This window comes from Eubalaena glacialis, chromosome 4 (genome assembly GCF_028564815.1).
Source record: "Eubalaena glacialis isolate mEubGla1 chromosome 4, mEubGla1.1.hap2.+ XY, whole genome shotgun sequence".
Lineage (NCBI taxonomy): Eukaryota > Metazoa > Chordata > Mammalia > Artiodactyla > Balaenidae > Eubalaena > Eubalaena glacialis.
In genome coordinates this window covers 89,549,897-89,576,847 of record NC_083719.1, presented here as the reverse complement: position 1 = coordinate 89,576,847, position 26,951 = coordinate 89,549,897, and the positions used below count along the sequence as shown (strand labels likewise).

Genomic DNA, 26,951 nt, shown 5'->3' with positions numbered 1-26,951 from the left:
ACCCATTATCATCAGAACTCAGAAGCTTAATTACAGAGAAACTGAAAGCTAATGGTTTTTTATACATTGTTACATCCCTAGGAGGCCAGTTACCATGGAAATCTCTCCTTCCTTTTCTTCTGCTTAGAGAATATTTATATGGAAAAGAAAGAAATATAAACACGATGGAAAGATTAAACAAGATAAGGCACAGTTTGCTACAAATATTTACATTTATTATAAGAATACAGTTAAAAAAAAAAGTTCCACAGACCTATGCATGGTAATTGGTCTATTGGAAAAGAAAAAAGGGCTATTCAAAAATGATCTAAGTTTACAAAAATGATGAAATCGTGTTTTAAAAAAGTAGAAAACAATTTAAAAACACCCTACAATGTTAGCTGAAGTTCAAAGTGTATTTCTTCTGAATGTAAAACTAACAAATAAATAAGTGTTAAATACAGATCCGAGTTAAAAATGGTAAAAGACAGACAACTAACTGCTTAGATATTATCTCTCATTCATTTTCAGACTTGTTTACAAAGCCAGATAAACTCACCAAAGGACTTGCTTCTGTGTTTTACTTAGCTTTTTATAAGAAGCACCCTATTTCCAGTGTTTCTTTAATCCACTTAACAAATATATTATTTTAAAATAACAACAAAAGAAAATTAAAGGTGCTTTAACCTGACAATATTGGCACTAAAAGGAAACTGTAAACCACAGGAGTGCTTTGCTCAACATGAGGCTTGCAGATGGAACATCTGTACCATGGGGGGCTGAGGGCACACCCCATTCCCACCCCATCATCCCACACTCATCTTCTAACAAAGGGAAGTGGAAGCAACCCAGAAAGTCACATTTCTGCAACCACTCACTGTGGGTCTGTGCCAGGAGCATGCAGTGCCTTAGGCCAGTGGGCCGCCCACCGTCAGATGGCTCGGGCGCCATTTGTACATTTTATCTTTGCTTTCCATTTGCTTGCGTTCCTGAAGAAGTCAGGGGTGTTCCTGGGACTTTGACAACTTGATTTTATTCTCCTGCATTTATCTGGCTTTTCCTAACCCTATGTGGTTGTATGGCTATGACTTCAGAGAGTTCTAATCTTTTAGGGCACTCACCAGACCATACCAAGAGAAACACAAAGAAACCATAACATAAAGTCAGCAGAATTCATACTGCCACCAACCCCTGCTATACTCATATGTTGCTTAAGTAGGCCATGTGATTTAATATATTTAACATAAATTAAACATAAAACCTATACACCTCTGACTAATAAAGCTGTCTTAGTGAGAAATCTCAGTGATTTATGAAGGAAAATGATAAACAGAAATGGCCCATGAAAAGTGTGCTCCTGGCCACTGGTCCATGTTGAGAGTCTGATTATGTCACAGGATGCTGTGGGGTAACTGGCATTTCATATGGTGAAATGTTCGTCAAGTGAAAGGGATTTTCACATTTTGGGCCACTTTGGTCATGAGTCTGAAACAAACAAAACCCCTCTCTACCAGTTCCCCTTTATCTTTGATTTTCATTTGATGCTCAGAACCTATAGCTGGGATTGGATTTAGAATCATAGGATTATAAAATATACTTGTTATGGGGAATCAGGTGAACCTTGTGGAACCAATCTCTTTGACACTAAAGGCCAAAATAGTGAATTCCATTAAAACATGTATATTTTCCGTGCATTCCAAGTGTGAAAGGCCTAGCATCTGAGGAGGAATTATGGCAAATAAGTTCATTTCTGTTGGAATTGGTCTTCCACTTGCAGCTGAAGCAAAGCAATTAGACCGGCAGGGGATGGGCCTCCACAGCATCCTATCATCTAAATATAAGAACTGTTATGCTTTGGGTTAGGACAAAACTTCACGGTCATATTAAGCATGGCTCTGGGCACCATGCCCTTTGCATTTGCTTACAACAGTCTGGCATTTCTTAAGAGCAAGGAGGCAAGTTTATTTCTACCAAGTAAAATTATTTGTAAAAAAATTTCTAGATAATAGGGTGTTTTCCTCACCCCTACCACTCTGCCATCTTCCATGTTTAAAAATTAACAAAAGCATGGATTAGCAAGCTTGCAAAGACTGCCAAGATGGGCCTTTTGCCTGGGATCTCAGTAATAACATTCCAGATTCCCTCTCAGCCGCTAAGTTTCTGAATCCAGGGCACTTAGAAATTCAAGCTCCCATTGCGGGTTGCGGGGTGGATTTAGTTTTTTGCTTCATAAGGATTTTTCAGGCAACTGAAAAGAGGACCCCCAAGGTTGTACAATTTGACAAGAGCTACATGAAGAAAATATTAAGTTTGGGCTCATATACAACTTCATTTTTCATTCTCAGATTTTTGCTGCTTCAATGTGGGAATTGGGATTTTTTTTTTATGGCCTTCTTATACTTATCCTGTGTTGCCCAGAACATTGCTATTTCCCAATGACATCCATCCTATGCTTTCAAAATAAGGTACTAGCTCCTCATTAGATGAACTGCCTGGATGGTTCTATTGATAGTTTTTGCATGGATGTTTTAACTGAGTACAAAGGGATGAAAGTAGTGTTTCTGTTGTTGCTTTAATGGTTGAAATCTGGCTTCTTCGTATGTCATTTTAGAATCTGCTTTGGATAGCATCTAGAAGGTGCTTATTCTGATACTAAAGATGTTCTTAACAGATAGGAGAAAGAGTGATGTTTGGCTTTGTAGGAAGGGTACCGCTCTGGGGGAAACTGTAGAGTAGAGTTTGTGTTTCAACACAGTAGTGCTTTGGGGTCTGTGTCTCTAGGTAGTTTGCCTTATTTTAAACTTGAGTCTTTGTATTTGCTACCCTCTTTTCTGAAGCTATGGGAAAACTCGTTGACATTGTGCAACTGAAATACTTTTAGACATTTACTGACAAGAGGAGTGTGAAGGAAACAATAAAAAATACTGGCAGAGAAGAGTGGAATGGAAAAATTGAAAATGTCTGGGGTTTTAAAATAATCATTGTTAGTGTTTTAACATTTCTTTGGAGGCAGGTCACCTAGTGAGCTTACTCGGCCAAGTCAACAGGCTGCTTCCCTGGACACATCTGCCCACAATGATCTTTCCATCCTGGGAAAATCTCCCAAGAACCTCTATTGATAGTGTAACTCATCAAACACATCTGCCACCTAGTCGTCCTATCCCCACCACAGAGACTACAACGAGGCCTCTTTGTGTTCTAAGCTGCATGTGCCACGGGGCCTCTCACACAGGGTATGCGGTTGGCCTGGTAAATGGATGCCTGGGAGCTCTCTATAAGGCAAGGGCCTCCTGAGCACGTGAGGAGAAACTGTTTGGTCTCGGCCAGTTAAGACACTGTCTGATAAGCTGATGAGAAAAGGCTTTTCTGTTTTGGTAAAGATTAAGAAACTGAACATGAGAAAAAGAAATACCAACCAGAAAAAAAAAAATAACCCAGAAAAACTAGCACCCAGTAGGGTTCCCTGAACCTGACATGGCAGATATTGAGAAAAAGCTTCTGAATGAATAAAGCTGAGGGAAAACATTACAAAATTCTGCTACCAGGGTCATTACCATCACTTAGAACATTTTATTACTTTGTAGAACTCTCACATCTTCTGACTTCAGTGGTAATGTTTGGGAAGATAATTTAGAAATTCAAGATTTGAATCTTTTTAGAGTGAATTCTAAATATTCTTCTTTGGGAGCCCTTGCAAGTTTGCTGGCCAGGAGGGAAGCTCAATCTGTCTTTATGTTGCAGGCAGAGACACCCACAAGGTATCTTTTCTTTCATAAAATAATAAGAAGGAAATTTCACAGCAGTTTTCCTCCAATGCTGGCTGCCCCAGACATATGTGTGCCACCCTCAGTTCCTTACTGCTTAGGAAGTGGGCTGAACCACTGTCATACCTGCAGCCTTACAGAAAAACCAAGCAAGAGTAATTCTCATTCAACAGTGGCTTCCTCTTGAGATTATAGGGAGCATAAAGAAAATCAATACCCCACTCAGTGCCCTTTAAGAAGTGTTGTAGAAACTTGAGAGGTACGTAATGTTTAATACCATGCAGCGGGAAGCACCTCAAAATTCCCTCTTGAGGATTCGCTTTCCCTCATTGATACCACATTTATTTGTTGGAAGGTGAGCCCTTGAGTCACTTTGCGTTGGCACTTTGTTTTTGCCCTTCCTGTCCTTCAGTCTTCCTTTTTGGGTGTCTCTTTTTCTGCCTTCCACGTCTGACCTTAGCCATGCTGCGCTGTGACTGGCTTTAGGATGCTTCTATGATTCCTTCCTTCACATGTTATTAGTATAAAGACAAGGAGCATGGCTATTTAATTGGTGCTCCCCTCCTTCCCTGCTGCATTCCATGTTTCCCCAGAGCTGAGCTCATCAGAGGAAGGTCCCTCTGGGGTACCTCTAGGAGCCAGTTAGTCAACATCAGTCAAAAGGTGACATGGCTGATCTCAGCGTGCTCTCACTTAGGAGACCAGCCCCATTGCAACCAGACTTCTAATGAGGTGTGAATAATCAGTGATTTAGTTTAAGAAATAGTATCACTAACTCAAATACAAAGAGACTTAGAGAAGTCTCTGTTAAAAGTCTAAGCAGATATGGCCAAACCCATTAGTTGGGAGGACAATGGGCATGTGTCGCCCAGCACAGCATCGCCTCTGAGCTGGGGATAAGAGGCTGCTACAAGTGCAAGGGAGAGGTGTCTGGTTTGCTCACATGAAGGCCCACACACTGGCAGGTGACCTCTTTTGCTTCTTTTGACTCCGGTATCTTTTAAATTTTCTGTAGGAAAGGATCTGGCCTGGTGGCACTGTTCTCCTCAGGCCTCCTAGTGACGTTGTCCAAGTCTTCGTTCCACTTTAATTATCCTACACTCTCTGTAGGGGCTGCATCATCCTGCCTTAGAATAACTGGTGCTCTCCTCTTTTGCCTTTGTAGACGTTTGCCTCAGTGCCTTAGTAACAGATGTGCTGAAGCCTATGCTCATTATATCTCCCCAGTTTAAAGTGACTAGGAATTTAGTACAGTAGGATTTTTCTACCATCTAAGAATCTCAGTCTTTATTAGGCCGTCTTTAATGTCTACACTTAACATTTCAGAATTTAATCTTTGAATCAGTATGAGGCAGTAGGATGGTCTTCAAGGGGTTACAAATATTTCCTTAAATTGAATTATGATTAAGATATATAGTTTTATACCTTCTGTATTATAGCATTATTTTTTAAAGGAGAATTTTATGGGACTCTACAACTGTAGCAGTATCTCCTTCAAGTAGGTAATCTTGGTACATGAAATATTGACTTTTAATTAGAATATTTTCTTTGGCAGAAATTAATATGTAGTTCTGGATCTTCCCAAATAATATATTATTCAGACTTGATATGAAACTAATCAAAACAGAGGAAAATAAATAAAACTGAAATATTTAATAAAAATTTCTGGTACGTATAAGCAAATCAGAGTTAGTAATAAAAGAGGTAATACTTTATTTTAATGGTAAACTTTCATGCTAACTTAATAGTGTAACGGAACTGTAATATAAACTCATTTTCATATAAAATCTTTGTTTTAATTAACATATTAATACATAAAGAAACCATGTCTTTTTCAATTGTCTGTCCCTTTTTGTTCTTTGTATTTTGCATTATTTTCTGTTTTGTGTGAGGGCTCTGACCTCCTAAATACAAAAGTCAGTCTTTACATGACTCAGAATAGTGTTTATGGACAATCAATTCTGTTGATAAGAAACAACTAAAATACCAATGGTGTGATGGGGGGGGTACGTATATGTAAAAAGAGGGTTGAGGCAAACAAACAAACAAACCCTCTTTTCAGAAAGTATCAACTGATCTCACGTCAGAAGACACACAGCCACAGAACAGTGCCCATAGAGTATACTAAGGAAGGTTTGCAGGTGCATTTTTAGAACATCTGATGAGTGAATTGGAAAGTAGTGTGACTGAGGTAACCGAACGACAGTAACATACGACCTAGACGTGTATTTTTGCGTTCTCATTTTTATGTTTATCCCACTACAAGATCCTCAGTGTGTGGCATATATTATAATTAAAACACTTTCTTCTTGACACAAGTCATACCAGTACTGTGAAGCCACGGTTATTTTAGTGGTATTAGCCAAACTTTATATAAAACTATATGGCAAAACTGAAACAATGAGTATAACAGACAAGAAAACCATATCATGGTTTAAAGGAAGTTAAGACTATTTCAATGACTAAACATTTTCTTTTCTTTTAAAACAACCCTCAAATGAAAACAGTTGTGAAATGTGTGCTGAAAATTGGCTGAAGCAATTAGACTCATGTTCTACACTGGTGTGCTAGTAACAGGTTTCAGTAATATCGTATTTGTGATAAAATGGTGAATTATGGATGAAGAATTTTATTGACTATATTAAATTTGGGAGATAAGAGAGAATTGATTACATAAGACCTTTCACTGGGGACCTAGTGGCAGGATGGACTAAAATGAAACCTCTGGTTTTGAAAGTCTAAACAAAACCTATTCATCCTTTATTATTATTTCCTAGAAGAGAAAGAATATGTTGGCTTTGGGAAGTAACCTTAGATTACATGGAGTGCAAAATAATTTTAGGTTTCACATGTCGGTAATAAATGTTAATTTGACAATAAAAGATTTCTTTCCTTGAAAAATGATGAACTACCTAAATATTTCTCATAAAGGTTCCTTGGTGATTCAAGATAGAAAAATGCAGGTGAGAGTCAGGCTGCCTGGGCTTACCGTCCCCCCCCACCCCCGCCACTCCATATTCATAAATTTAAGGAATTATGACAGAAACTACATAGGAGTAACAGATGCAATGCGTGAAAAATCCATTAACAACACAAAGATTTGTGACCTGGCTGAATTACATTCAGACCAGTGGCAATTTTGGTTACTAAAATTTTGGTTACTGTTTTCTTACTAAACAAGTCATAGGATTTTACGTGTTTCTGAAACCTTCTTTCCCTATATCAACTTGCAAATTCAGAGGAGTATTTGTGTGTATGCTTTTTGGGTATGGATTAGCCTCCTAAAGTACATAATTCCAATAATTATCAGTGACAGAAGGGATGAATAAATTATGCTTCAAGCACAACAAAGTTAACAGTAAAAAACAGTCTGCATAAGTTTTTCTTAATGCATGTGCCTATATTAAATTTAATATTCTATATAACTGATATGATCCTGAAAGACTCCTGATGAGTTATTAATCCTGAACTGTACCACTGCCTGCTTTGGGACAAAGAATAAAATAGAATTTAAATGCTGCAGATGTCACGATGTTTTGAAAAGCTTCTTTAATTTAAGCACAGAGTTATGATGTGAACTGCAAATTCTAACAGCCTGGATGAGTGAAATATCAATGCCATGTTCGTTCTTTACACCAGAATGCAATGATTAAGCTTCAGGTCTTGTTCACAAAATTAAAGCCCAAACCATCATTCTCTCTCTTTGCTGAGGGCTTAGCATTGGGGCTGCTAAGTGATGGGAGGCTGTTTTCTTTAAGCAAAGAATATTACAGAGAGATGCGCTTGGAAATACTGGCAAAGGCTGGAAACGTCCCGGTTTTATTCTTGCTTTTGAAGGCTGGCAAGTGCCTGAAGACCAGAGCTCTTAATCTTAGTTCATGAGTCTGTGCTTTGATTTACCACAGTATATGCCATCAAAAGAAGGTTTCATTTTACTCATAATATTTGACAGAAGGGAAACAATGCTGATTAAAAAAGAGTTACTTTGTATATTGCAATATTTTTGCGGGCAAGTTTATTATGCTTTCATTTTCGTCTGGATGTGGTAATCATTAAATGTGTATGAAACTTCAAGGAGATTGAAGTGGTAGACACAAGCCATTTTTCTCCTCAGTATTATCCTGTTTACTCTTGAAAGTAGTACTGGGTGTGAGTTGTGTGCAGTGATATTCCTAGGCAGCAAATAGGTGGAGGGGGCAGGAGGAATTTTCTATCCCATAAGCTCTTCCAATGAATGTAGACCAAATAATCACTACTGTGCTATTTGGACACAGGCCTGAGCACGTATTAAAAGCTCCCAGGCCACATTTACCCCTGAGCGTGACCATCTCTTACACACATATTTATCCTGAGAGGCAACTATATACAGACCATGGGGTAAGTTCCCTGGATGAAGCTAAGATTCAGCTAAAGACAATCCTAGTTTAAACTCTGTTTCATTTTATTCATATGAAGCATCTCCAAACTGTGCTCATATATGGGTCGGCTAATGATAGGAATTTTCATGTAGCAGTATAAGAGTAAATGAGGGGGAAAGTGGACAAAGGAGCGCTATCTCTACAGCTTTTTCCTTAATAAGGTTCATCTGACTTCTTAACCATTTACTCCATTCATACCTGCCAGGTTTCTCGGTATTATGTGCGTGTGTGTGGCTGTGTGGCTGTGTGGGGGGCGCACGCCCATGTGTGTACACACATGGATGTGTTTATGAACTAGAATCATCAAATTCTGACAGCTCTGGAAACTGGCACAAATGAACAGAATTAAATTCTGGGATGTCTCCTCTCAAATGAAGGTACTTAAAATTATGCTGTTATTTCTGTAGACTCGTGCTTTGGAATTTCTCTAAAGAATTTTTTGTTGACAAGAAGGCTCTATCTATGAACTCCTGAAAACATTTCTTAAAACCTTTTTCATGAATCAGACCATAAAATAAAGCGCGTGCGTGCGTGTGTGTGCGCGTGTGTGTGTGCGTGTGTGTGTAAAGGCATAACTCTGGTAAGAAGGCAGATTTTCTATTTTCCTTTCCTTCTCTTTGATGATGACTTTAGCTGCCCCTTTCTCCAGACCGTCCTCCTGTTCCAACTTACTTCTTGCCATCACAGCTGTCTGAAACATTCTTTAAAAGCTGTGGCCTCAATTAAGAGCTCTTTGAGGACGTTCCAGGCATCATTTTCTGATGCCTGGACAAAAGGGGAGGGAAACAACAGCTTTACCAATAAGACAGGAATGTGAGGATTCTTACACTGTGCTTATTTCTGGCGAGAAAGGAAAGAAAACCCCTAGGAGGTCTAAATAATTCTCAATATAAAATGATGTTTACAAATACACTCTTGCCTTGGCAGAGCAGAAAGCCAACTTTGGTTGGAATGTGTCCTGCAGACATGGCATTACCAATGCAGCTGATAGCACCGATCGAGTAGGGTCTGTGGCATGGGACAGCAGCCGTGAACTGGGTCTGAAGTAAAAAGTCTCTGAGAAACATCGATGGTCCTGGTGTGAAAAAGATGGATTGGTTCCCCCTCACATTTAGAGCCTGTGCTTTTCTATTTACTAAGGGCTGAAATGGCAGGATTGCTGTGGTGAGCTAAGAAAGCCCTTGGTAGGACTACCTGTTTCTTGAATGCATTTGCCTTTGACTTTTTTTAACAGCACATATTTAAAAAAGTTAATTAAAAAAAATAACCTTACAAGACTGTTGCACATAACGTGGTATAAACTCATTGTTAACGAGAAGAACAATATTACTCTGCTGGAGGACCAAGTCCTGGAGGCTGAGTTTGCACTGTTCTGTCACTATGTGATTTTCTTCTTGATGACAGTGAGCTCTTTCTGAAGTTCAGTGAACTTGGGGCGGTTTTCAGGTTTATAATCCCAACACTTCATCATAATTTTAAAAATGTCCTCTGGACAATGCTGAGGAGCTGACATTCGGTATCCTGAAGACCCAAGAGAAGAAGAACAGAGAATTTAGAATGGGGATAAGATATAAATGTTCACATAGGGCATTATGCAGTTTGTAATTTTTAGTACCTTATGTTGTCAGTTAATAGAAACAAAAAATCCATTTCGGGGCAAACTGATTTTTTTTCTATAAGTAATGCACACTTTAATATTAATAGAGCAACATCATTACCTTCTAGTTCAAAGAACCCATTTTCTGTTTGTTCATGTGTCACAAAGTCTGATGTAAGATACATCACATACAAATGCATGTTTCAGTTGCTCTAAGTATTTGCTTTTAGAATTTGCTTTTAGATGCTGTAGGCAGAGTTTTAAAAAATCATCTCTACAACTCAGGTTTTTGAAGATGAGGATTTATAAACATTAATTTAAAAGTGAAATAAAAATGAATATGAGGCATATTCCTTTACAGTCTGAGAAGAATATTATCTTTAATTCAAAGTCACCTGGCAGTGTCCCGGCAGTGTGCTGGGCGGTATGTGTGTGCCTGTGTGCATTTGCCTCCGGAGCGGTAGGAAAAGGGAGGAAGGAAGCTGGAAAGTCATCTTCCTCCACCCGATTCTACAACCATGCCCCCCTCGAGGGGCCTGACCCTAGGGCATTGGTGTTGTGTTGAAAGTATTTTGTTGTTGTTGTTGAAAGCCGGGGACTACACAAGTGCACGTGAGGGTGTCACCGTCACCTGCTTATTCCTGTCCCTGATCTGAGAACACCATAGGGCTTCTTCAGAACTGTTCCAAAATTCTCAACTTCTTCCTGAAGTCTAAGTACATTTCAATTTGCAGTAATATTAACAGTGTTTATTTGGCATAGAATAAAAAATACGTGGTCTACCTCAATCTCCTATTTCCCTGGAAGACAGTGAATGGCACAGCCTTGCAGGTGTCATGCCAGGCAGGGGGAGTGGAAGAAAAGTCTAGAGCTTTCTATTTTCAAAGAGCTGGGATCTATCTTTTAAAGTCTTTGTTGTTGTTGTTGGTTTGGTTGTATAAGAGCCACACCATCCATAAAGTTCAAAAGTAGATTAACCAGCACCTCTTCTATTGCGTGCCCAAGAGTACCCCCTTCCTCCTCCCAGGAAATGCAGACACGGCACCAGCACTGCCCGGGCTGGGTGTGAACACTGCTACCCCGTGTCTTTGGCTCACCTCTTTCCACTTGTTCCCGAGCTTGTTGATTTGTCATTCCAGGGTATGGGCAGACCCCTAAGCTGAAGGTCTCCCAGAGGAGGATGCCAAAGCTCCACACATCACTCTCAGAGCTGTATCTCCCTGCAGGGTGAACAAAACCACATTCAGGTCACTGGATAAGCGGGTGACCATTTCTGGTTGTGTATGTGTATGTCAGTCACATATTAACATATTTAAACTTACCAGGAATTCAATAACTAGTGATCTTATTTTCTTGACTAGTTTTGCTTTCCAGGAGTAGTAATATTACCAATTAAATGAATAGTCTTCAGGCTGCTACTTTAACCAAACCACCTTCCAAATCACATTTCCCCCACCAATAACAAATATTCACTCAGTATGCAAGCTTACTTTCTCTGTGGCCTCTAAATGAGATGGATGGTTTATATAAAAAAGATATAAATTTGTACACATGCCTAGGAGATTAAATAAGTTGGAGTTCTGCAATTTTGTCTTCTGACTGCATCATTTTCTTTCTACTAAAATTACAAACAAACTTAAAGCAATAAGGAAAGTTTCTTAACTTCAATTTTTTACTCATCACTGTTTACAGATATTCTTACACGCTTAAAGTTCTCATTTTCTCCACTGATAGTTTCATTTATGGAAAATACATTTTTCTGTGTTTTGAATAGAGTAGAAATTAACATAGCTGGCTGATAAAAACAACTTCTTTAAATTACATGGTGCTGTGTTTTGTCAAAATATCTTGGTGCACCTGCTTTACTGAATTACATAAGCTAACTCTTAGTTTAGTTTAGTTTAGTATTTTTTCCCTTGGTAATCTTCTAGAGAAACACAAAGATAAAAGCCAATACCAGATATCTTCTGGAATGAATGTGAAATCAAGGAGGGGAGGCAGAAAAGGCTATGAATTTTCAAGATTTTCCAACATATTTCTGCCATTCCAGGATGTATAAATGCCCATCCTCTCAAAATGTCTTGTTACTTTGAGTAGGATGGCCTTTTCTCTTTCTTGAAAACAGTACAATGAGAATGAGAGTACGCCTGTGCTATAACTGCTCTGACGTCAGAGTTTGGAGTGTACTTGCTGATCATCATCTCCAGCTGTATGAATTAGCTTCCTTCTTACTAGACAGTAATTACGGACATTCACTATGCTAGTCGGTAGGAAGATTAGATTCCCTGTCTGCATATCAACTCTTTTCATGTTTGGCATCCAATAATTTAAAACTTTTTATGAAAATCATTCAATGGTTACAAGTTAAGACTAATTAACTCTTTAAGGAAGTGCAAGGCATAGAGAGCCAAATACCTTATTTTTGTAAGATAGTATCTAGGAAGAGATCAAGAATGGCCAGTTGTATTATAAACTAAGATCACACTCTAGAAGTGAAAGCTTATAACCTAACTCTGTAACCTTGGCTTTTTTTTTCTTTTTTTTTAAGTTTTATTTTATTTTATTATTTTTGGCTGCGTTGGGTCTTCATTGCTGCACGCAGGCTTTCTCTATTTGCGACGAACGGGGGCTACTTTTTGTCACGGTGTGCGGGCTTCTCATTGCGGTGGCTTCTCGTTGCCGAGCACGGGCTCCAGGTGCGCAGGCTTCAGTAGTTGTGGCACGGGGGCTCAGTAGTTGTGGCTCGCGGGCTCTAGAGCACAGGCTCAGTAGTTGTGGTGCACGGGCTTAGCTGCTTTGTGGCATGTGGGATCTTCCCGGACCAGGGCTCGAACCCGTGTCCCCTGTGTTGGCAGGCGGATTCCTAACCACTGCGCCACCAGGGAAGCCCTGTAACCTTGACTTTTGAATCTGGTTTTACTGTATAATTTTAAAAAAATAATTAATAATTCTTTATTTTTCTTATTGAGATATAATTGACATAACATTATATTAGTTTCAGGTGTACAGCATGATGGTTTAATATTTGTATATATTGCAAAATAATCACCACGATAAGTCTAGTCAACATCACCATCCATAGTCACCATCCACAGTCATAAAAATTTTTTTTCTTGTGATGAGAACTTCAAGATCTACTCTCTTGGCAACTTTCAAATATGCAATATAGTATTATTAATTATAGTCACCATGTTTTACATTACATCCCCATGACTCATTTGTTTTATAACTGGAATTTTGTACCTCTTGACCACCTTCACCCTCCCCCTACCTCCCACTGCTAGACTCTGGCAACCAGCAGTCTGTTCTCTGTATCTATGAGAGTGGTTTTGTTGTTGTTGTTTAGATTTCACATATAAATGAGATTATACAGTATTTGTCTTTCTCTGTCTGACTTATTTCCCTTAGTATGATACCCTCAAGGTCCATCCATGTTGTCACAAATGGCATGATTTCACTCTTTGCTATGGTTGAATAATATTCTATTGTATATACACACCATATCTTCTTTATTCATTTGTCCATTGATGTATACTTAGGCTATTCCCATATCTTGGCTATTGTAAATAATGCTGCAAATGAACACGGGGGTGCATATATCTTCTTGAGTTAGCATTTTTGTTTTCTTCAGATAAATACCCAGAAGTGGAACTGCTAGATCATATGGTAGCTCTATTTTTAGTTTTATGAGGAACCTCCATACTGTTTTCCATAGTGGTTGCACCAATTTACATTCCTCCCGACAGTAGAGGAGGGATCCTTTTCTCCACAACCTGGCCAACACTTGTTATTTCTTGTTTTAATAACAGCCATTCTAACAGGTATGAGGTGATAAGTCACTGTGGTTTTGATTTGCACTTCCCTGATGATTAGTGATGTTGAGTATCTTTTCATGAAACTGTTGGCCATGTATATCTCTTCTTTGGAAAACTGTCTATTCTGAACTTCTGCCCATTTTTTAATCAGATTGTTTTTTGTCTTGAGTTGCGTGAGTTCTTTATATATTTAAATATTAACCCCTATCAGATATACGACTTGCAAATATATTCTCTCATTCGGTAGGTGTCCTTTTATTTTGTAAATGGTTTCCTTTGCTGTGCAGAAGCTTTTTAGTTTGAAATAGCCCGACTTGTTTATTTTTGCTTTTGTTGCCTTTGCTTTGATGTGAAATCCAAAAACTCATCTCCAGCACTACAGCTTACTGCCTGTGTTTTCTTCTAGGAGTTTTATGGCTTCAGGTCTTATAGTCAAGTCTTTAACCATTTTGAGTTAATTTTTGCATATGGTGTATGTTTGTAGGGAGTCTTTATTTATTTTTTTTTATTTATTTTCTCACACACACTGTATTTTATTTTTACAAGAGATAGACTGACACCAAGCATTGTACATGGATGACCACAACAAAAGCAACAATGATTGCAATTACCAAACATGAAACACACTCATACTATGTCATAATATTGACATTCAGTCCAGTAATCCTCCACTGCAACAGCTCCTTTACTTTGCAGTGAAAATTGATTTGTATATTCTTTGCCTCTGAGTTCTTGTGGGATTTTTTCTTTTTTTAAATTCAACCAGAAAGTCACAAAAATTATACTCATCCTCATCAGTTCACTCAGTCCCATGTAATTAATTTTTTTTTTTCATCTTGATCTTTTGTTAGCACTTTTATGAGCTCATCAGTTTTTCATTAGAGTTCTGAAAATGCTTATTCATTCAGTTCAGCAGTACAGTCAGGTACCAGAAACCTGTACTTGTCAGAGTCTTTTCCATGAATTTCCTGAAGATGAAACCCTTTTATAGGAACATATTAACAAAAGCATCAGAGTACACCCAGAACTGTCTGTAAATGACAAAAGACTTAAAAATGACCACGGTTAAAGATTTGATGAAAGTTCATAATAATGCAGTTGACAAGAAAATTAGTTATTTCTGAGATACACATTTTAAAGTAATAACTAGGATTATGACTTATAACATTATACCAGAACATATAAGATTTTTAGAAATTTCATGTAATGTCTGAAACATTTATATTAACATATTTCCATACAAATAACCCAATGAAAGTTTAGTATTAGTTGTTTTGTTTGTTTGTTTATACTGCAGGTTCTTATTAGTCATCAATTTTATACACATCAGTGTATACATGTCAATCCCAATCGCCCAATTCAGCACACCACTATCCCCACCCCACCGCAGTTTTCCCCCCTTGGTGTCCATATGTCTGTTCTCTACATCTGTGTCTCAACTTCTGCCCTGCAAACCGGCTCATCTGTACCATTTTTCTAGGTTCCACATACATGCGTTAATATACAATATTTGTTTTTCTCTTTCTGACTTACTTCACTCTGTATGACAGTCTCTAGATTCATCCACGTCTCAACAAATGACTCAATTTCGTTCCTTTTTATGGCTGAGTAATATTCCATTGTATATATGTACCACATTTTCTTTATCCATTCGTCTGTTGATGGGCATTTAGGTTGCTTCCATGACCTGGCTATTGTAAATAGTGCTGCAATGAACATTGGGGTGCATGTGTCTTTTTGAATTACGGTTTTCTCTGGGTATATGCCCAGTAGTGGGATTGCTGGGTCATATGGTAATTCTATTTTTAGTTTTTTAAGGAACCTCCATATTGTTCTCCATAGTGGCTGCATCAATTTACATTCCCACCAACAGTGCAAGAGGGTTCCCTTTTCTCCACACCCCCTCCAGCATTTGTTGTTTGTAGATTTTCTGATGATGCCCATTCTAATTGGTGTGAGGTGATACCTCATTGTAGTTTTGATTTGCATTTCTCTAATAATTAGTGATGTCGAGCATCTTTTCATGTGCTTCTTGGCCGTCTGTATGTCTTCTTTGGAGAAATGTCTATTTAGGTCTTCTGCCCATTTTTGGATTGGCTTGTTTGTTTCTTTAATATTGAGCTGAATGAGCTGTTTATATATTTTGGAGATTAATCCTTTGTCCGTTGATTCGTTTGCAAATATTTTCTCCCATTCTGAGGGTTGTCTTTTCGTCTTGTTTATGGTTTCCTTTGCTGTGCAAAAGCTTTGAAGTTTCATTAGGTCCCATTTGTTTATTTTTGTTTTTATTTCCATTACTCTAGGAGGTGGATCAAAAAAGATCTTGCTGTGATTTATGTCAAAGAGTGTTCTTCCTATGTTTTCCTCTAAGAGTTTTATAGTGTCCAGTCTTACATTTAGGTCTGTAATCCATTTTGAGTTTATTTTTGTGTATGGTGTTAGGGAGTATTCTAATTTCATTCTTTTACATGTAGCTGTCCAGTTTTCCCAGCACCACTTATTGAAGAGACTGTCTTTTCTCCATCGTATATCTTTGCCTCCTTTGTCATAGATTAGTTGACCATAGGTGCGTGGGTTTATCTCTGGGCTTTCTATCTTGTTCCATTGATCTATGTTTCTGTTTTTGTGCCAGTACCATATTGTCTTGATTACTGTAGCTTTGTAGTATAGTCTGAAGTCAGGGAGTCTGATTCCTCCAGCTCCGTTTTTTTCCCTCAAGACTGCTTTGGCTATTCGGGGTCTTTTGTGTCTCCATACAAATTTTAAGATGATTTTTTCTAGCTCCGTAAAAAATGCCATTGGTAATTTGATAGGGATTGCATTGAATCTGTAGATTGCTTTGGGTAGTATAGTCATTTTCACAATGTTGATTCTTCCAATCCAAGAACATGGTATATCTCTCCATCTGTTGGTATCATCTTTAATTTCTTTCATCAGTGTCTTATAGTTTTCTGCATACAGGTCTTTTGTCTCCCTAGGTAGGTTTATTCCTAGGTATTTTATTCTTTTTGTTGCAATGGTAAATGGGAGTGTTTCCATAATTTCTCTTTCAGATTTTTCATCATTAGTGTATAGGAATGCAAGAGATTTCTGTGCATTAATTTTGTATCCTGCAACTTTACCATATTCATTAATTAGCTCTAGCAGTTTTCTGGTGGCAGTTTTAGGATTCTCTATGTATAGTATCATGTCATCTGCAAACAGTGACAGTTTTACTTCTTCTTTTCCAATTTGTATTCCTTTTATTTCTTTTTCTTCTCTGATTGCCGTGGCTAGGACTTCCAGAACTATGTTGAATAATAGTGGTGAGAGTGGACATCCTTGTCTCGTTCCTGATCTTAGAGGAAATGCTTTCAGTTTTTCACCATTGAGAATGATGTTTGCTGTGGGTTTGTCATATATGGCCTTTATTATGTTGAGGTAGGTTCCCTCTATGCCTACTTTCTGGAGAGTTTTTATCATAAATGGGTGTTGAATTTTGTCAAAAACTTTTTCTGCATCTATTGAGATGATCATATGGTTTTTCTTCTTCAATTTGTTAATATGGTGTATCACATTGATTGATTTGCGTATATTGAAGAATCCTTGCATCCCTGGGATAAATCCCACTTGATCGTGGTGTATGATCCTTTTAATGTGTTGTTGGATTCTGTTTGCTAGTATTTTGTTGAGGATTTTTGCATCTATATTCATCAGTGATATTGGTCTGTAATTTTCTTTTTTTGTAGTGTCTTTGTCTGGTTTTGGTATCAGGGTGATGGTGGCCTCATAGAATGAGTTTGGGAGTGTTCCTTCCTCTGCAATTTTTTGGAAGAGTTTGAGAAGGATAGGTGTTAGCTCTTCTCTAAATGTTTGATAGAATTCACCTGTGAAGCCATCTGGTCCTGGACTTTTGTTTGTTGGAAGATTTTTAATCACAGTTTCAATTTCATTACTTGTGATTGGTCTGTTCATATTTTCTGCTTCTTCCTGGTTCAGTCTTGGAAGGTTATACCTTTCTAAGAATTTGTCCATTTCTTCCAGGTTGTCCATTTTATTGGCATAAAGTTGCTTGTAGTAGTCTCTTAGGATGCTTTGTATTTCTGCAGTGTCTGTTGTAACTTCTCCTTTTTCATTTCTGATTTTATTGATTTGAGTCCTCTCCCTCTTTTTCTTGATGAGTCTGGCTAATGGCTTATCAATTTTGTTTATCTTCTCAAAGAACCAGCTTTTAGTTTTATTGATCTTTGCTATTGTTTTCTTTGTTTCTATTTCATTTATTTCTGCTCTGATCTTTATGATTTCTTTCCTTCTGCTAACTTTGGGTTTTGTTTGTTCTTCTTTCTCTAGTTTCTTTAGGTGTAAGGTTAGATTGTTTACTTGAGATTTTTCTTGTTTCTTTAGGTAGGCTTGTATAGCTATAAACTTCCCTGTTAGAACTGCTTTTGCAGCATCCCATAGGTTTTGGGTTGTCGTGTTTTCATTGTCATTTGTCTCTAGGTATTTTTTGATTTCCTCTTTGATTTCTTCAGTAATCTCTTGGTTATTTAGTAACGTATTGTTTAGGCTCCATGTGTTTGTGTATTTTATGCTTTTTCCCCTGTAATTCATTTCTAATCTCATAGCGTTGTGGTCAGAAAAGATGCTTGATATGATTTCAATTTTCTTAAATTTACTGAGGCTTGATTTGTGACCCAAGATGTGATGTATCCTGGAGAATGTTCCGTGCGCACTTGAGAAGAACGTGTAATCTGCTGTTTTTGGATGGAATGTCCTATAAATATCAATTAAATCTATCTGGTCTATTGTGTCATTTAAAGCTTCTGTTTCCTTATTTATTTTCATTTTGGATGATCTGTCCATTGGTGTAAGTGAGGTGTTAAAGTCCCCCACTATTATTGTGTTACTATCAATTTCCTCTTTTATAGCTGTTAGCAATTGCCTTATGTAATGAGGTGCTCCTATGTTGGGTGCATATATATTTATAATTGTTATATCTTCTTCTTGGATTGATCCCTTGATCATTATGTAGTGTCCTTCCTTGTCTCTTGTAACATTCTTTATTTTAAAGTCTATTTTATCTGATATGAGTATAGCTACTCCAGCTTTCTTTTGATTTCCATTTGCATGGAATATCTTTTTCCATCCCCTCACTTTCAGTCTGTATGTGTCCCTAGGTCTAAAGTGGGTCTCTTGTAGACAGCATATATATGGGTCTTGTTTTTGTATCCATTCAGCAAGCCTGTGTCTTTTGGCTGGAGCATTTAATCCATTCACGTTTAAGGTAATTATTGATATGTATGTTCCTATGACCATTTTCTTAATTGTTTTGGGTTTGTTTTTGTAGGTCCTTTTCTTCTCTTGTGTTTCCCACTTAGAGAAGTTCCTTTAACATTTGTTGTAGAGCTGGTTTGGTGGTGCTGAATTCTCTTAGCTTTTGCTTGTCTGTAAAGCTTTTGATTTCTCCATCAAATCTAAATGAGATCCTTGCCGGGTAGAGTAATCTTGGTTGTAGGTTCTTCCCTTTCATCACTTGAAGTATATCATGCCACTCCCTTCTGGCTTGTAGAGTTTCTGCTGAGAAATCAGCTGTTAACCTTATGGGAGTTCCCTTGTATGTTATTTGTCGTTTTTCCCTTGCTGCTTTCAATAATTTTTCTTTGTCTTTAATTTTTGCCACTTTGATTACTATGTGTCTCGGCGTGCTTCTCCTTGGGTTTATCCTGTATGGGACTCTCTGCGCTTCCTGGACTTGGGTGGCTATTTCCTTTCCCATGTTAGGGAAGTTTTCCACTATAATCTCTTCAAATATTTTCTCTGGTCCTTTCTCTCTCTCTTCTCCTTCTGGGACCCCTATAATGCGAATGTTGTTGCGTTTAATGTTGTCCCAGAGGTCTCTTAGGCTGTCTTCATTTCTTTTCATTCTTTTTTCTTTAGTCTGTTCCGCAGCAGTGAATTCCACCATTCTGTCTTCCAGGTCACTTATCCGTTCTTCTGCCTCAGTTATTCTACTATTGATTCCTTCTAGTGTAGTTTTCATTTCAGTTATTGTATTGGTCATCTCTGTTTGTTTGTTCTTTAATTCTTCTATGTCTTTGTTAATCATTTCTTGCATCTTCTCAATCTTTGCCTCCATTCTTATTCCAAGGTCCTGGATCATCTTCACTATCGTTATTCTGAATTCTTTTTCTGGAAGGTTGCCTATCTCCACTTCATTTAGTTGTTTTTCTGGGGTTTTTTCTTGTTCCTTCATCTGGTATATAGCCCTCTGCCTTTTCATCTTGTCTATCTTTCTGTAAATGTGGTTTCTGTTCCACAGGCTGCAGGACTGTAGTTTTTCTTGCTTCTGCTGTCTGCCCTCTGGTGGTTGAGGCTATCTAAGAGGCTTGATGGGAGGCTCTGGAGGTGGGTAGAGCTGACTGTTGCTGTGGCGGTCAGAGCTCTGTAAAACTTTAATCCACTTGACTGTTGCTGGGTGGGGCTGGGTTCCCTCCCTGTTGGTTGTTTTGCCTGAGGCAACCCAACACTGGAGCCTACCCGGGCTCTTTGGTGGGGCTAATGGCAGACTCTGGGAGGGCTCACGCCAAGGAGTACTTCCCAGAACCTCCGCTGCCAGTGTGCTTGTCCCCACGGTGAAACAGAGCCAGCCCCCGCCTCTGCAGGAGACCCCCCAACACCAGCAGTTATGTCTGGTTCAGTCTCCCCCAGGGTCACTGCTCCTTCCCCTGGGTCCCGATGCACACACTATTTTGTGTACGGCCTCCAAGAGTGGGTTCTCTGTTTCCCCCAGTCCTGTCGAAGTCCTGCAATCAATTCCCACTAGGCTTCAAAGTCTGATTCTCTATGAATTCCTCTTCCCGTTGCCGGACCCCCAGGTTGGGAAGCCTGACGTGGGGCTCAGAACTTTCACTCCAGTGGGTGGACTTCTGTGGTATAAGTGCTCGCCAGTCTGTGAGTCACCCACCCAGCAGTTATGGGATTTGATTTTACTCTGATTGCGCCCCTCCTACCGTCTCACTGTGGCTTCTCCTCTGTCCTTGGACGTGGGGTATCCTCCTTGGTGAAGTCCAGTGTCTTCCTGTCGATGATTGTCCAGCAGCCAGTTGTGATTCTGGTGCTCTCGCAAGAGGGAGTGAGAGCACGTCCTTCTACTCCGCCATCTTGGTTAATCCTCAGACTGTAGGGAGTCTTTAAATCACAGTTTCAAGTTCAGTACTTGTGATCGGTCTGTTCATATTTTCTATTTATTCCTGGTTCAGTCTTGGAAGATTGTGCCTTTCTAAGAATTTGTCGATTTCTTCTAGGTTGTCCATTTTATTGGTGTACAGTTGCTTGTAGTAGTCTCTTATGATCCTTTGTATTTCTGTGGTGTCCGTTGTAACTTCTCCTTTATCTTTCTCATTTTATTGATTTGAGCTCGCTCCTTTTCTTGATGAGTCTAGCTAAAGGCTTGTCAATTTTGTATATCATTTCAAAGAACCAGCTTTTAGTTTCATTGATCTTTGCTGTTGTTTTCTTTGTCTCTATTTTATGTATTTCTTTGCTGATTTTTATGATTTCTTTCCTTCTACTAACGTTGGGTTTCATTTGTTCTTTCTCTAGTTGCTTTAGGTGTAAGTTTAGGTTGTTTATTTGAGATTTTTCTTGTTTCCTGAGTTAAGATTGTATTGCTATAAACTTCCCTCTTAGAACTGCTTTTGCTGTGTCCCATAGGTTTTTGGATCATCGTGTTTTTGTTGTCATTTGTCTCTAGGTATTTTTTGATTTCCTCTTTGATTTCTTCAGTGATCCACTGGTTATTTAGTAACATATTGTTTAGCCTCCACATGTTTGTGTTTTTTACAGCTTTTTTCTTGTAGTTGATTTTTAGTCTCACAGCGTTGTGTTTGGAAAAGATGATTGATTTCAATTTTCTTAAATTTACCGAGGCTTGATTTGTGACCCAAGATGTGATCTGTTGTGGAGAATGTTCCGTGTACACTTGAGAAGAAAGTGTAATCTGCTGCTTTTGGATGGAATGCTCTATAAATATCAATTAAGTCCATCTGGTCTAATGTGTCATTTAAGGCCTGTGTTTTTTTACTGATTTTCTGTCTGAATGATTTGTCCATTGATGAAAGTGGGGTGTTAAAGTCCCCCATTATTATTGTGATACTTTTGACTTCTTTTATGACTGTTAGCATTTGCCTTATATATTGAGGTGCTCCTATGCTGGGTGCATATATATTTACAATTGTTATATCTTCTTCTTGGATTGATCCCTTGATCATTATGTAGTGTCCTTCTTTGTCTCTTGTAACAGTCTTTATTTTAAAGTCTATTTTGTCTGATATGTGTATTGCTATTCCAGCTTTCTTTTGATTTCCATATGCATGGAATACTATCTTCCATTCCCTCACTTTCAGTCTGTACGTGTCCCCAGATCTGAAGTGGGTCTCTTGTAGACAGCATATGTATGGGTCTTGGTTTTGTATCCATTCATCCAGTCTGTGTCTTTTGGTTGAAGCATTTAATCCATTTACATTTAAGGTAATTATCGATATGTATGTTCTTATTGCCATGTTGTTAATTGTTTGGGATTTGTTTTTTTAGGTCTTTTTTTCTTACCTTCCTCTTTTGTTCTATTCTCTTGTGATTTGATGACTATCTTTAGTGTTGTGTTTAGATTGCTTTTTCTTTTTTGTGTGTGTATCTATTGTAGACTTTTAGTTTGTGGTTCCCATGAGGTTTTGATATAGCAGTCTATATATGTACAAGATTGTTTTAAGTTGCTGGTCTCTTATTTTCAAATGCATTTCCAATATCCTGAATGTGTACTCTCCTATTCTCATGACTGCTGGCTTTGATATCTTATTTGCATGTGGATGATTTTCTACCTTTACTGCATGTTTGCCTTTACTGGTCAGTTTTCCCATTTGTAATCTTCTTGTTTCTAGTTGTGGCCTTTTCTTTTCCACCTAGAGAAGTTCCTTTAACATTTGTTGTAAAGCTGGTTTGGTGGTGCTGAATTTTCTTAGCTTTTGCTTGTCTGTAATGCTTTGATTTCTCTGTCAAATCTGAATGAGAGGCTTGCTGGGTAGAATATTCTTGGTTGTAGGTTTTTCCCTTTCATCACTTTAAATATATCCTGCCACTCCCTCTGGCCTGCAGAGTTTCTGCTGAAAAACCAGCTGATAACCTTATGGGGATTTCCTTGTATGTTATTTGTTGCTTTTCTCATATTGCTTTTAACACATTATTGACTGGGGGATTTTTGCAGAAACTAACGTCTATGGCCAGGCGATTTGTTATGTAAGTGAATATTGAAACACCCGCATTTGAGTAAATATCAACAACTTTTTTTGCACTTAATGTATTTATTTGAAACTTTGTACATGTCTTACTAAGGTATTCTAATATTTCGTTAGAGTGTGATAGGCAGTATAGCAGGCACCGCTGTGCAGGGGAACAGAACATCTATTACAAATATATTGTGTTTCACTGCACTTTCCCCTGTTAGAGCAGACTCTACACTTTCTGGTGGCATTTGATTTTTTAGTCCTGTGGGTATTGTTTCCTCTAGAATATGTTCTTTTATTTTACCTGATAGTTGACAAGGTGGATCTTTGTGGGGGGCTCTTTTAGAAATGCCACAAGAAGGACCAGGTGCAGGACTACCACTGCATTCACCAGAATTCTCAGTTACCCATTCTCTAGCTACTGCTAATAAAAATTGCTTGTAAGTCATTTTATTCTGTGCATTAAGGCTACAATAAATTTTAAACTCATTGAATAAACCACAACTACTCAAATAGAAACCCACTTTCTTATACCATTTTTGAGTTTTCCAGAGGATACTGAAGTTTGCCAGATATTGATCAGATCAATAAACTCCTTTCATATATTTATTATACTCTAATATACAAGTGGGTTTAGTTCTGATGGCCAGTCCTCCTGTCTTCCTTTCCTGTAGATGCTATGGCGGTGTCATGAAGAGTTGTCACCATGCAGACTAGGCTCTTGTCTTTCCATATAAGAAGAATCACTTCTCCCTTCCATAAAAATGTCGTTTCTCCCCTCTGTAGATTTTTAGATTTCTTCTTTAATTGGTTTGGTAGAGCATGATTCTCTCTTATAGTCCCACAAACTCTGGTTTTATTTTTCAACAATATTTCAGATGTGGACACACTGTTGTAATAATTGTCTTCGTAAATATGGTGTCATGAACCAAGATAAGGTTGTAGAACCGATAATATTGTTTCTTGCAGTTTCTTTCCTTCACCCATGTAAATCTCAAGGTAGCATATATATCGTTTCATTTTCGGTAACCATCCTGACCAAACTTCCATATTTTGTAAGTTTTCTGGGAATATAGGTTTTGAATCTGAGTCGTCCTCTCCACTCTATCATTGCCTCCTCAAGAGATAGCTCTTGTTTGGGTATATAGATCAATTGAAATTTTGGTAGAAAATAATACAAAAGAGGTTTAGCTTTTGAAGTTCTGTCCGCAGGAAGTGCAGTTTCTGAGTTATGGTTAAAGTGAAGAAATATCATCATTTATTCGAACTTCTTGTCATAATCTTTGGAAAGACAGGTGTTTCAAGTAAGGGATCAGTCAATCAATATTCTTTCCAGTGTGACTTTCTTATTTGTCCCATCAAAATTATTAATCCAAGAAACTTCTTCATGTCACTACTGGTTACATCAGTCCATTTTAAATCCTTATCATAGTTTTTATATGATTTTTCATTCTGCTGGTGATATGAATTTGTTTGAGAAGTGACCAACTCGAAAAAGTCGTTACCAAAAATTGTTATTTCACTAACAAACACTTTGTGGGTTATTACAGTCAGCAGTTACACGTGACACACCTGTAAAGTCTTCTAATTTTCATGAAATGTTGTCTTCAATCCACTCTTCTGTAGAAGCAAAGGAGCATTCTCCAGCACCGTGAGTTTCATTTTCACTTTCCGTATCAGAATCAATCACTAAGGTTTTTTTGTCTTTTTGTTGGTCTAACATTCACATCGTGTGAATCAGAACTATATTCTGAAGAACTATCATCTTCTGAGACACTAGTATACATGTTGCTCAATCAGAGAAAGTATCTGCATAAAATTCACCAAAAAATTCTTTTTCACTCAAAATTTTGCGATGCGTCATTTTTGAAAATTTTATGGTAATAAACTTGTGTTTATAATATACATAAGGTTGGAACAAAAACCTAACAGAGCAAAATGTGAATGATAATGACATCATAAGCTGTCTAATGAACTGTTGATCAACTTTAAGCTCTAAAAAACAACTTTGCAAGTTGATATTAATTGTATCACTCTCTAAAAACGTATTGATATGTCTCTGGTCAATAATGTTCGGGTAACAAGAGACATATTAATATGTCTCCTGTCAATAAATTGTTAACATTTTCTCTTTGTCTTTAATTTTTGTTAATTTGATTAATATGTGTCTTGGCATGGTCCCCCTCAGGTTTACCCTGTATGGGATTTTTTGTCCTTCCTGGACTTGAGTGATTGTTTCCTTTCCCATGTTAGGGAAGTCTTTGGCTATTATCTCCTCAAATATTCTCTCAGGCCCTTCCTCTTTTCTCCTTCTGCAACCCCTATAATGTGAATGTTGGTGCGTTTAATCTTGTCCCAGAGATCTCTTAGTTTGTCCTCATCTCTTTTCATTCTTTTTCCTTTATTCTGTTGTGTGGCAATGATTTCCACCAATCTGTCTTCCAGCTGACTTATTCGTTTTTCTGCCTCATTTATTCTGCTACTGATTCCTTCTAGTATATTTTTCATTTCAGTTAGTTATTGTTCATCTCTGTTTGTTCTTTAAATCTCCTAGCTCTTTGTTAAACATTTTTTGTATCTTCTTGGTCTGTGCCTCCATTCTTTTTCTGAGATCTTGGATCATCTTTTTCAGGCAGACTGCCTATCTCCTCCTCACTTAGTTGTTCTTCTGGGGTTTTATCTTGTTCCTTCATCTGGAACATACTTCTCTGCTGTCTCATTTTTTCTAACTTTCTGTGTTTGTGGGCTCTGTTCTGCAGGCTGCAGGATTGTAGTTCTTCTTGCTTCTGATTTCTGACCCCTGGTGGGTGAGGTTGGTCCAAGGGCTTGTGCAGGCTTCCTGGTGCCTTCCCACTGGTGGGTGGAGCTGGATCTTGTCCCACGTCTCATTGTGGCTTCTTCTTTGTCTTTGGATATAGAATATCTTTTTTGGTAGGTTCCAGTCTTTTTTTGCTGATGGTTGTTCAGCAGTTAAGTTATGATTTTGGTGTTTTCATAACAGGAGGTGAGCTCAAGTCCTATTCTACTCTGCCATCTTGTCTTCAATCTCTCTAATATGCTTTCATGTCACAAACCTCAGCTTCTTCCCTCCCACACCTGGTCTAGGTCCAGCTGGAAGGAGGCAGAAGTAGGAGGCTGAGGCGAGGCTTGGTGCCCTGGCCACGTGAAGGTGGCACTTACTAAATATTTTCTGATGAATGCTTTGTTACAAGCTGCAGCAAGGCAGGGACCATGATGAGGGGCAGCGGCCACACATGCATGGTGCCAGCTGGCACGGAGTCTCACAAGCTGCGTGCCCTTGCCTGCCTCTTGTGCATCTCCACTTCGAGGAGCAGGACTGAGGACACAGGGACACTGCATGATGCTTCCCTCCACTTTATGATATTTTTATTCAAAACATACTATACCCATTCACCAACTCATGGCTCATATGCTGCTTCCCTTAATGAAAATGTAATTTTTAATTTCACTTAAAAGCACATTTAAAAAAAAAAATAAAATTCTTGAGCTCTTACCCATCTTGCTATGGCCCATTTCATCCCAACCACAGATAATACAAGCTGTATTTACTTCCAATTACAATGACACATAAAAATTCAAGTGAAAAAAATCCCTGCTGTTTTAAAATGTAACAACAACTCCCATCTCTCTCTTCCCACAAGATTTATACAAGTTCCAGAGACTGAGATGCTAAGAAACCATGCCAATTTTCAGAGTGAGAAACAACAGCATTCACTGACTTAATATTTAGGAACCTAACATTAGATGAGGTTATTGGACCAATTATAAGACATTCAAAAGAAATGGTCCAGAGCCACAGCAACATTTTTACTCTGGGTATAATTTGACTATTAAGATAGAAATAAATAATCTTTTTTTGGATAACAATAAAAACTTTCAGAGGTACAGTCATACTTAACAATGCTTGTAAGTATTATCCATCTTTTAAATCTAGCAATCTTCCATACAAAAATCTGATTAATAAGATCAGTGAATTAAGTTTGTGCTCATGTTCAAGTGTAAAGTCTGAACACTTACACATCCTTTTTTGTTGCTCCTCAGATGATTCTAACTGGAGCTCTGCTCTACCCCTGTAACTTTGCTTGTGAATGTTTTGTGCT

The 26,951-nt window shown here is 38.1% G+C and overlaps 1 protein-coding gene across 6 annotated transcripts in view; it reads right to left on the bottom strand.

Annotated features, from left to right (window-relative positions):
- Nucleotides 1-5,438: 5,438 nt before the first annotated feature.
- FER (FER tyrosine kinase) overlaps nucleotides 5,439-26,951 on the bottom strand; it is a 434,937-nt gene continuing 413,424 nt past the window's right edge. For 3 of the 6 annotated variants that reach the window (XM_061189497.1, XM_061189498.1, XM_061189499.1), the window contains one exon: nucleotides 10,662-10,978. In XM_061189497.1, the coding sequence (XP_061045480.1) occupies nucleotides 10,662-10,978 (317 nt within the window). Of the gene's footprint in view, nucleotides 9,683-10,661; nucleotides 10,979-26,951 lie in introns of those variants that run through there. The other 3 variants (XM_061189502.1, XM_061189504.1, XM_061189501.1) reach the window with 3 other exon arrangements.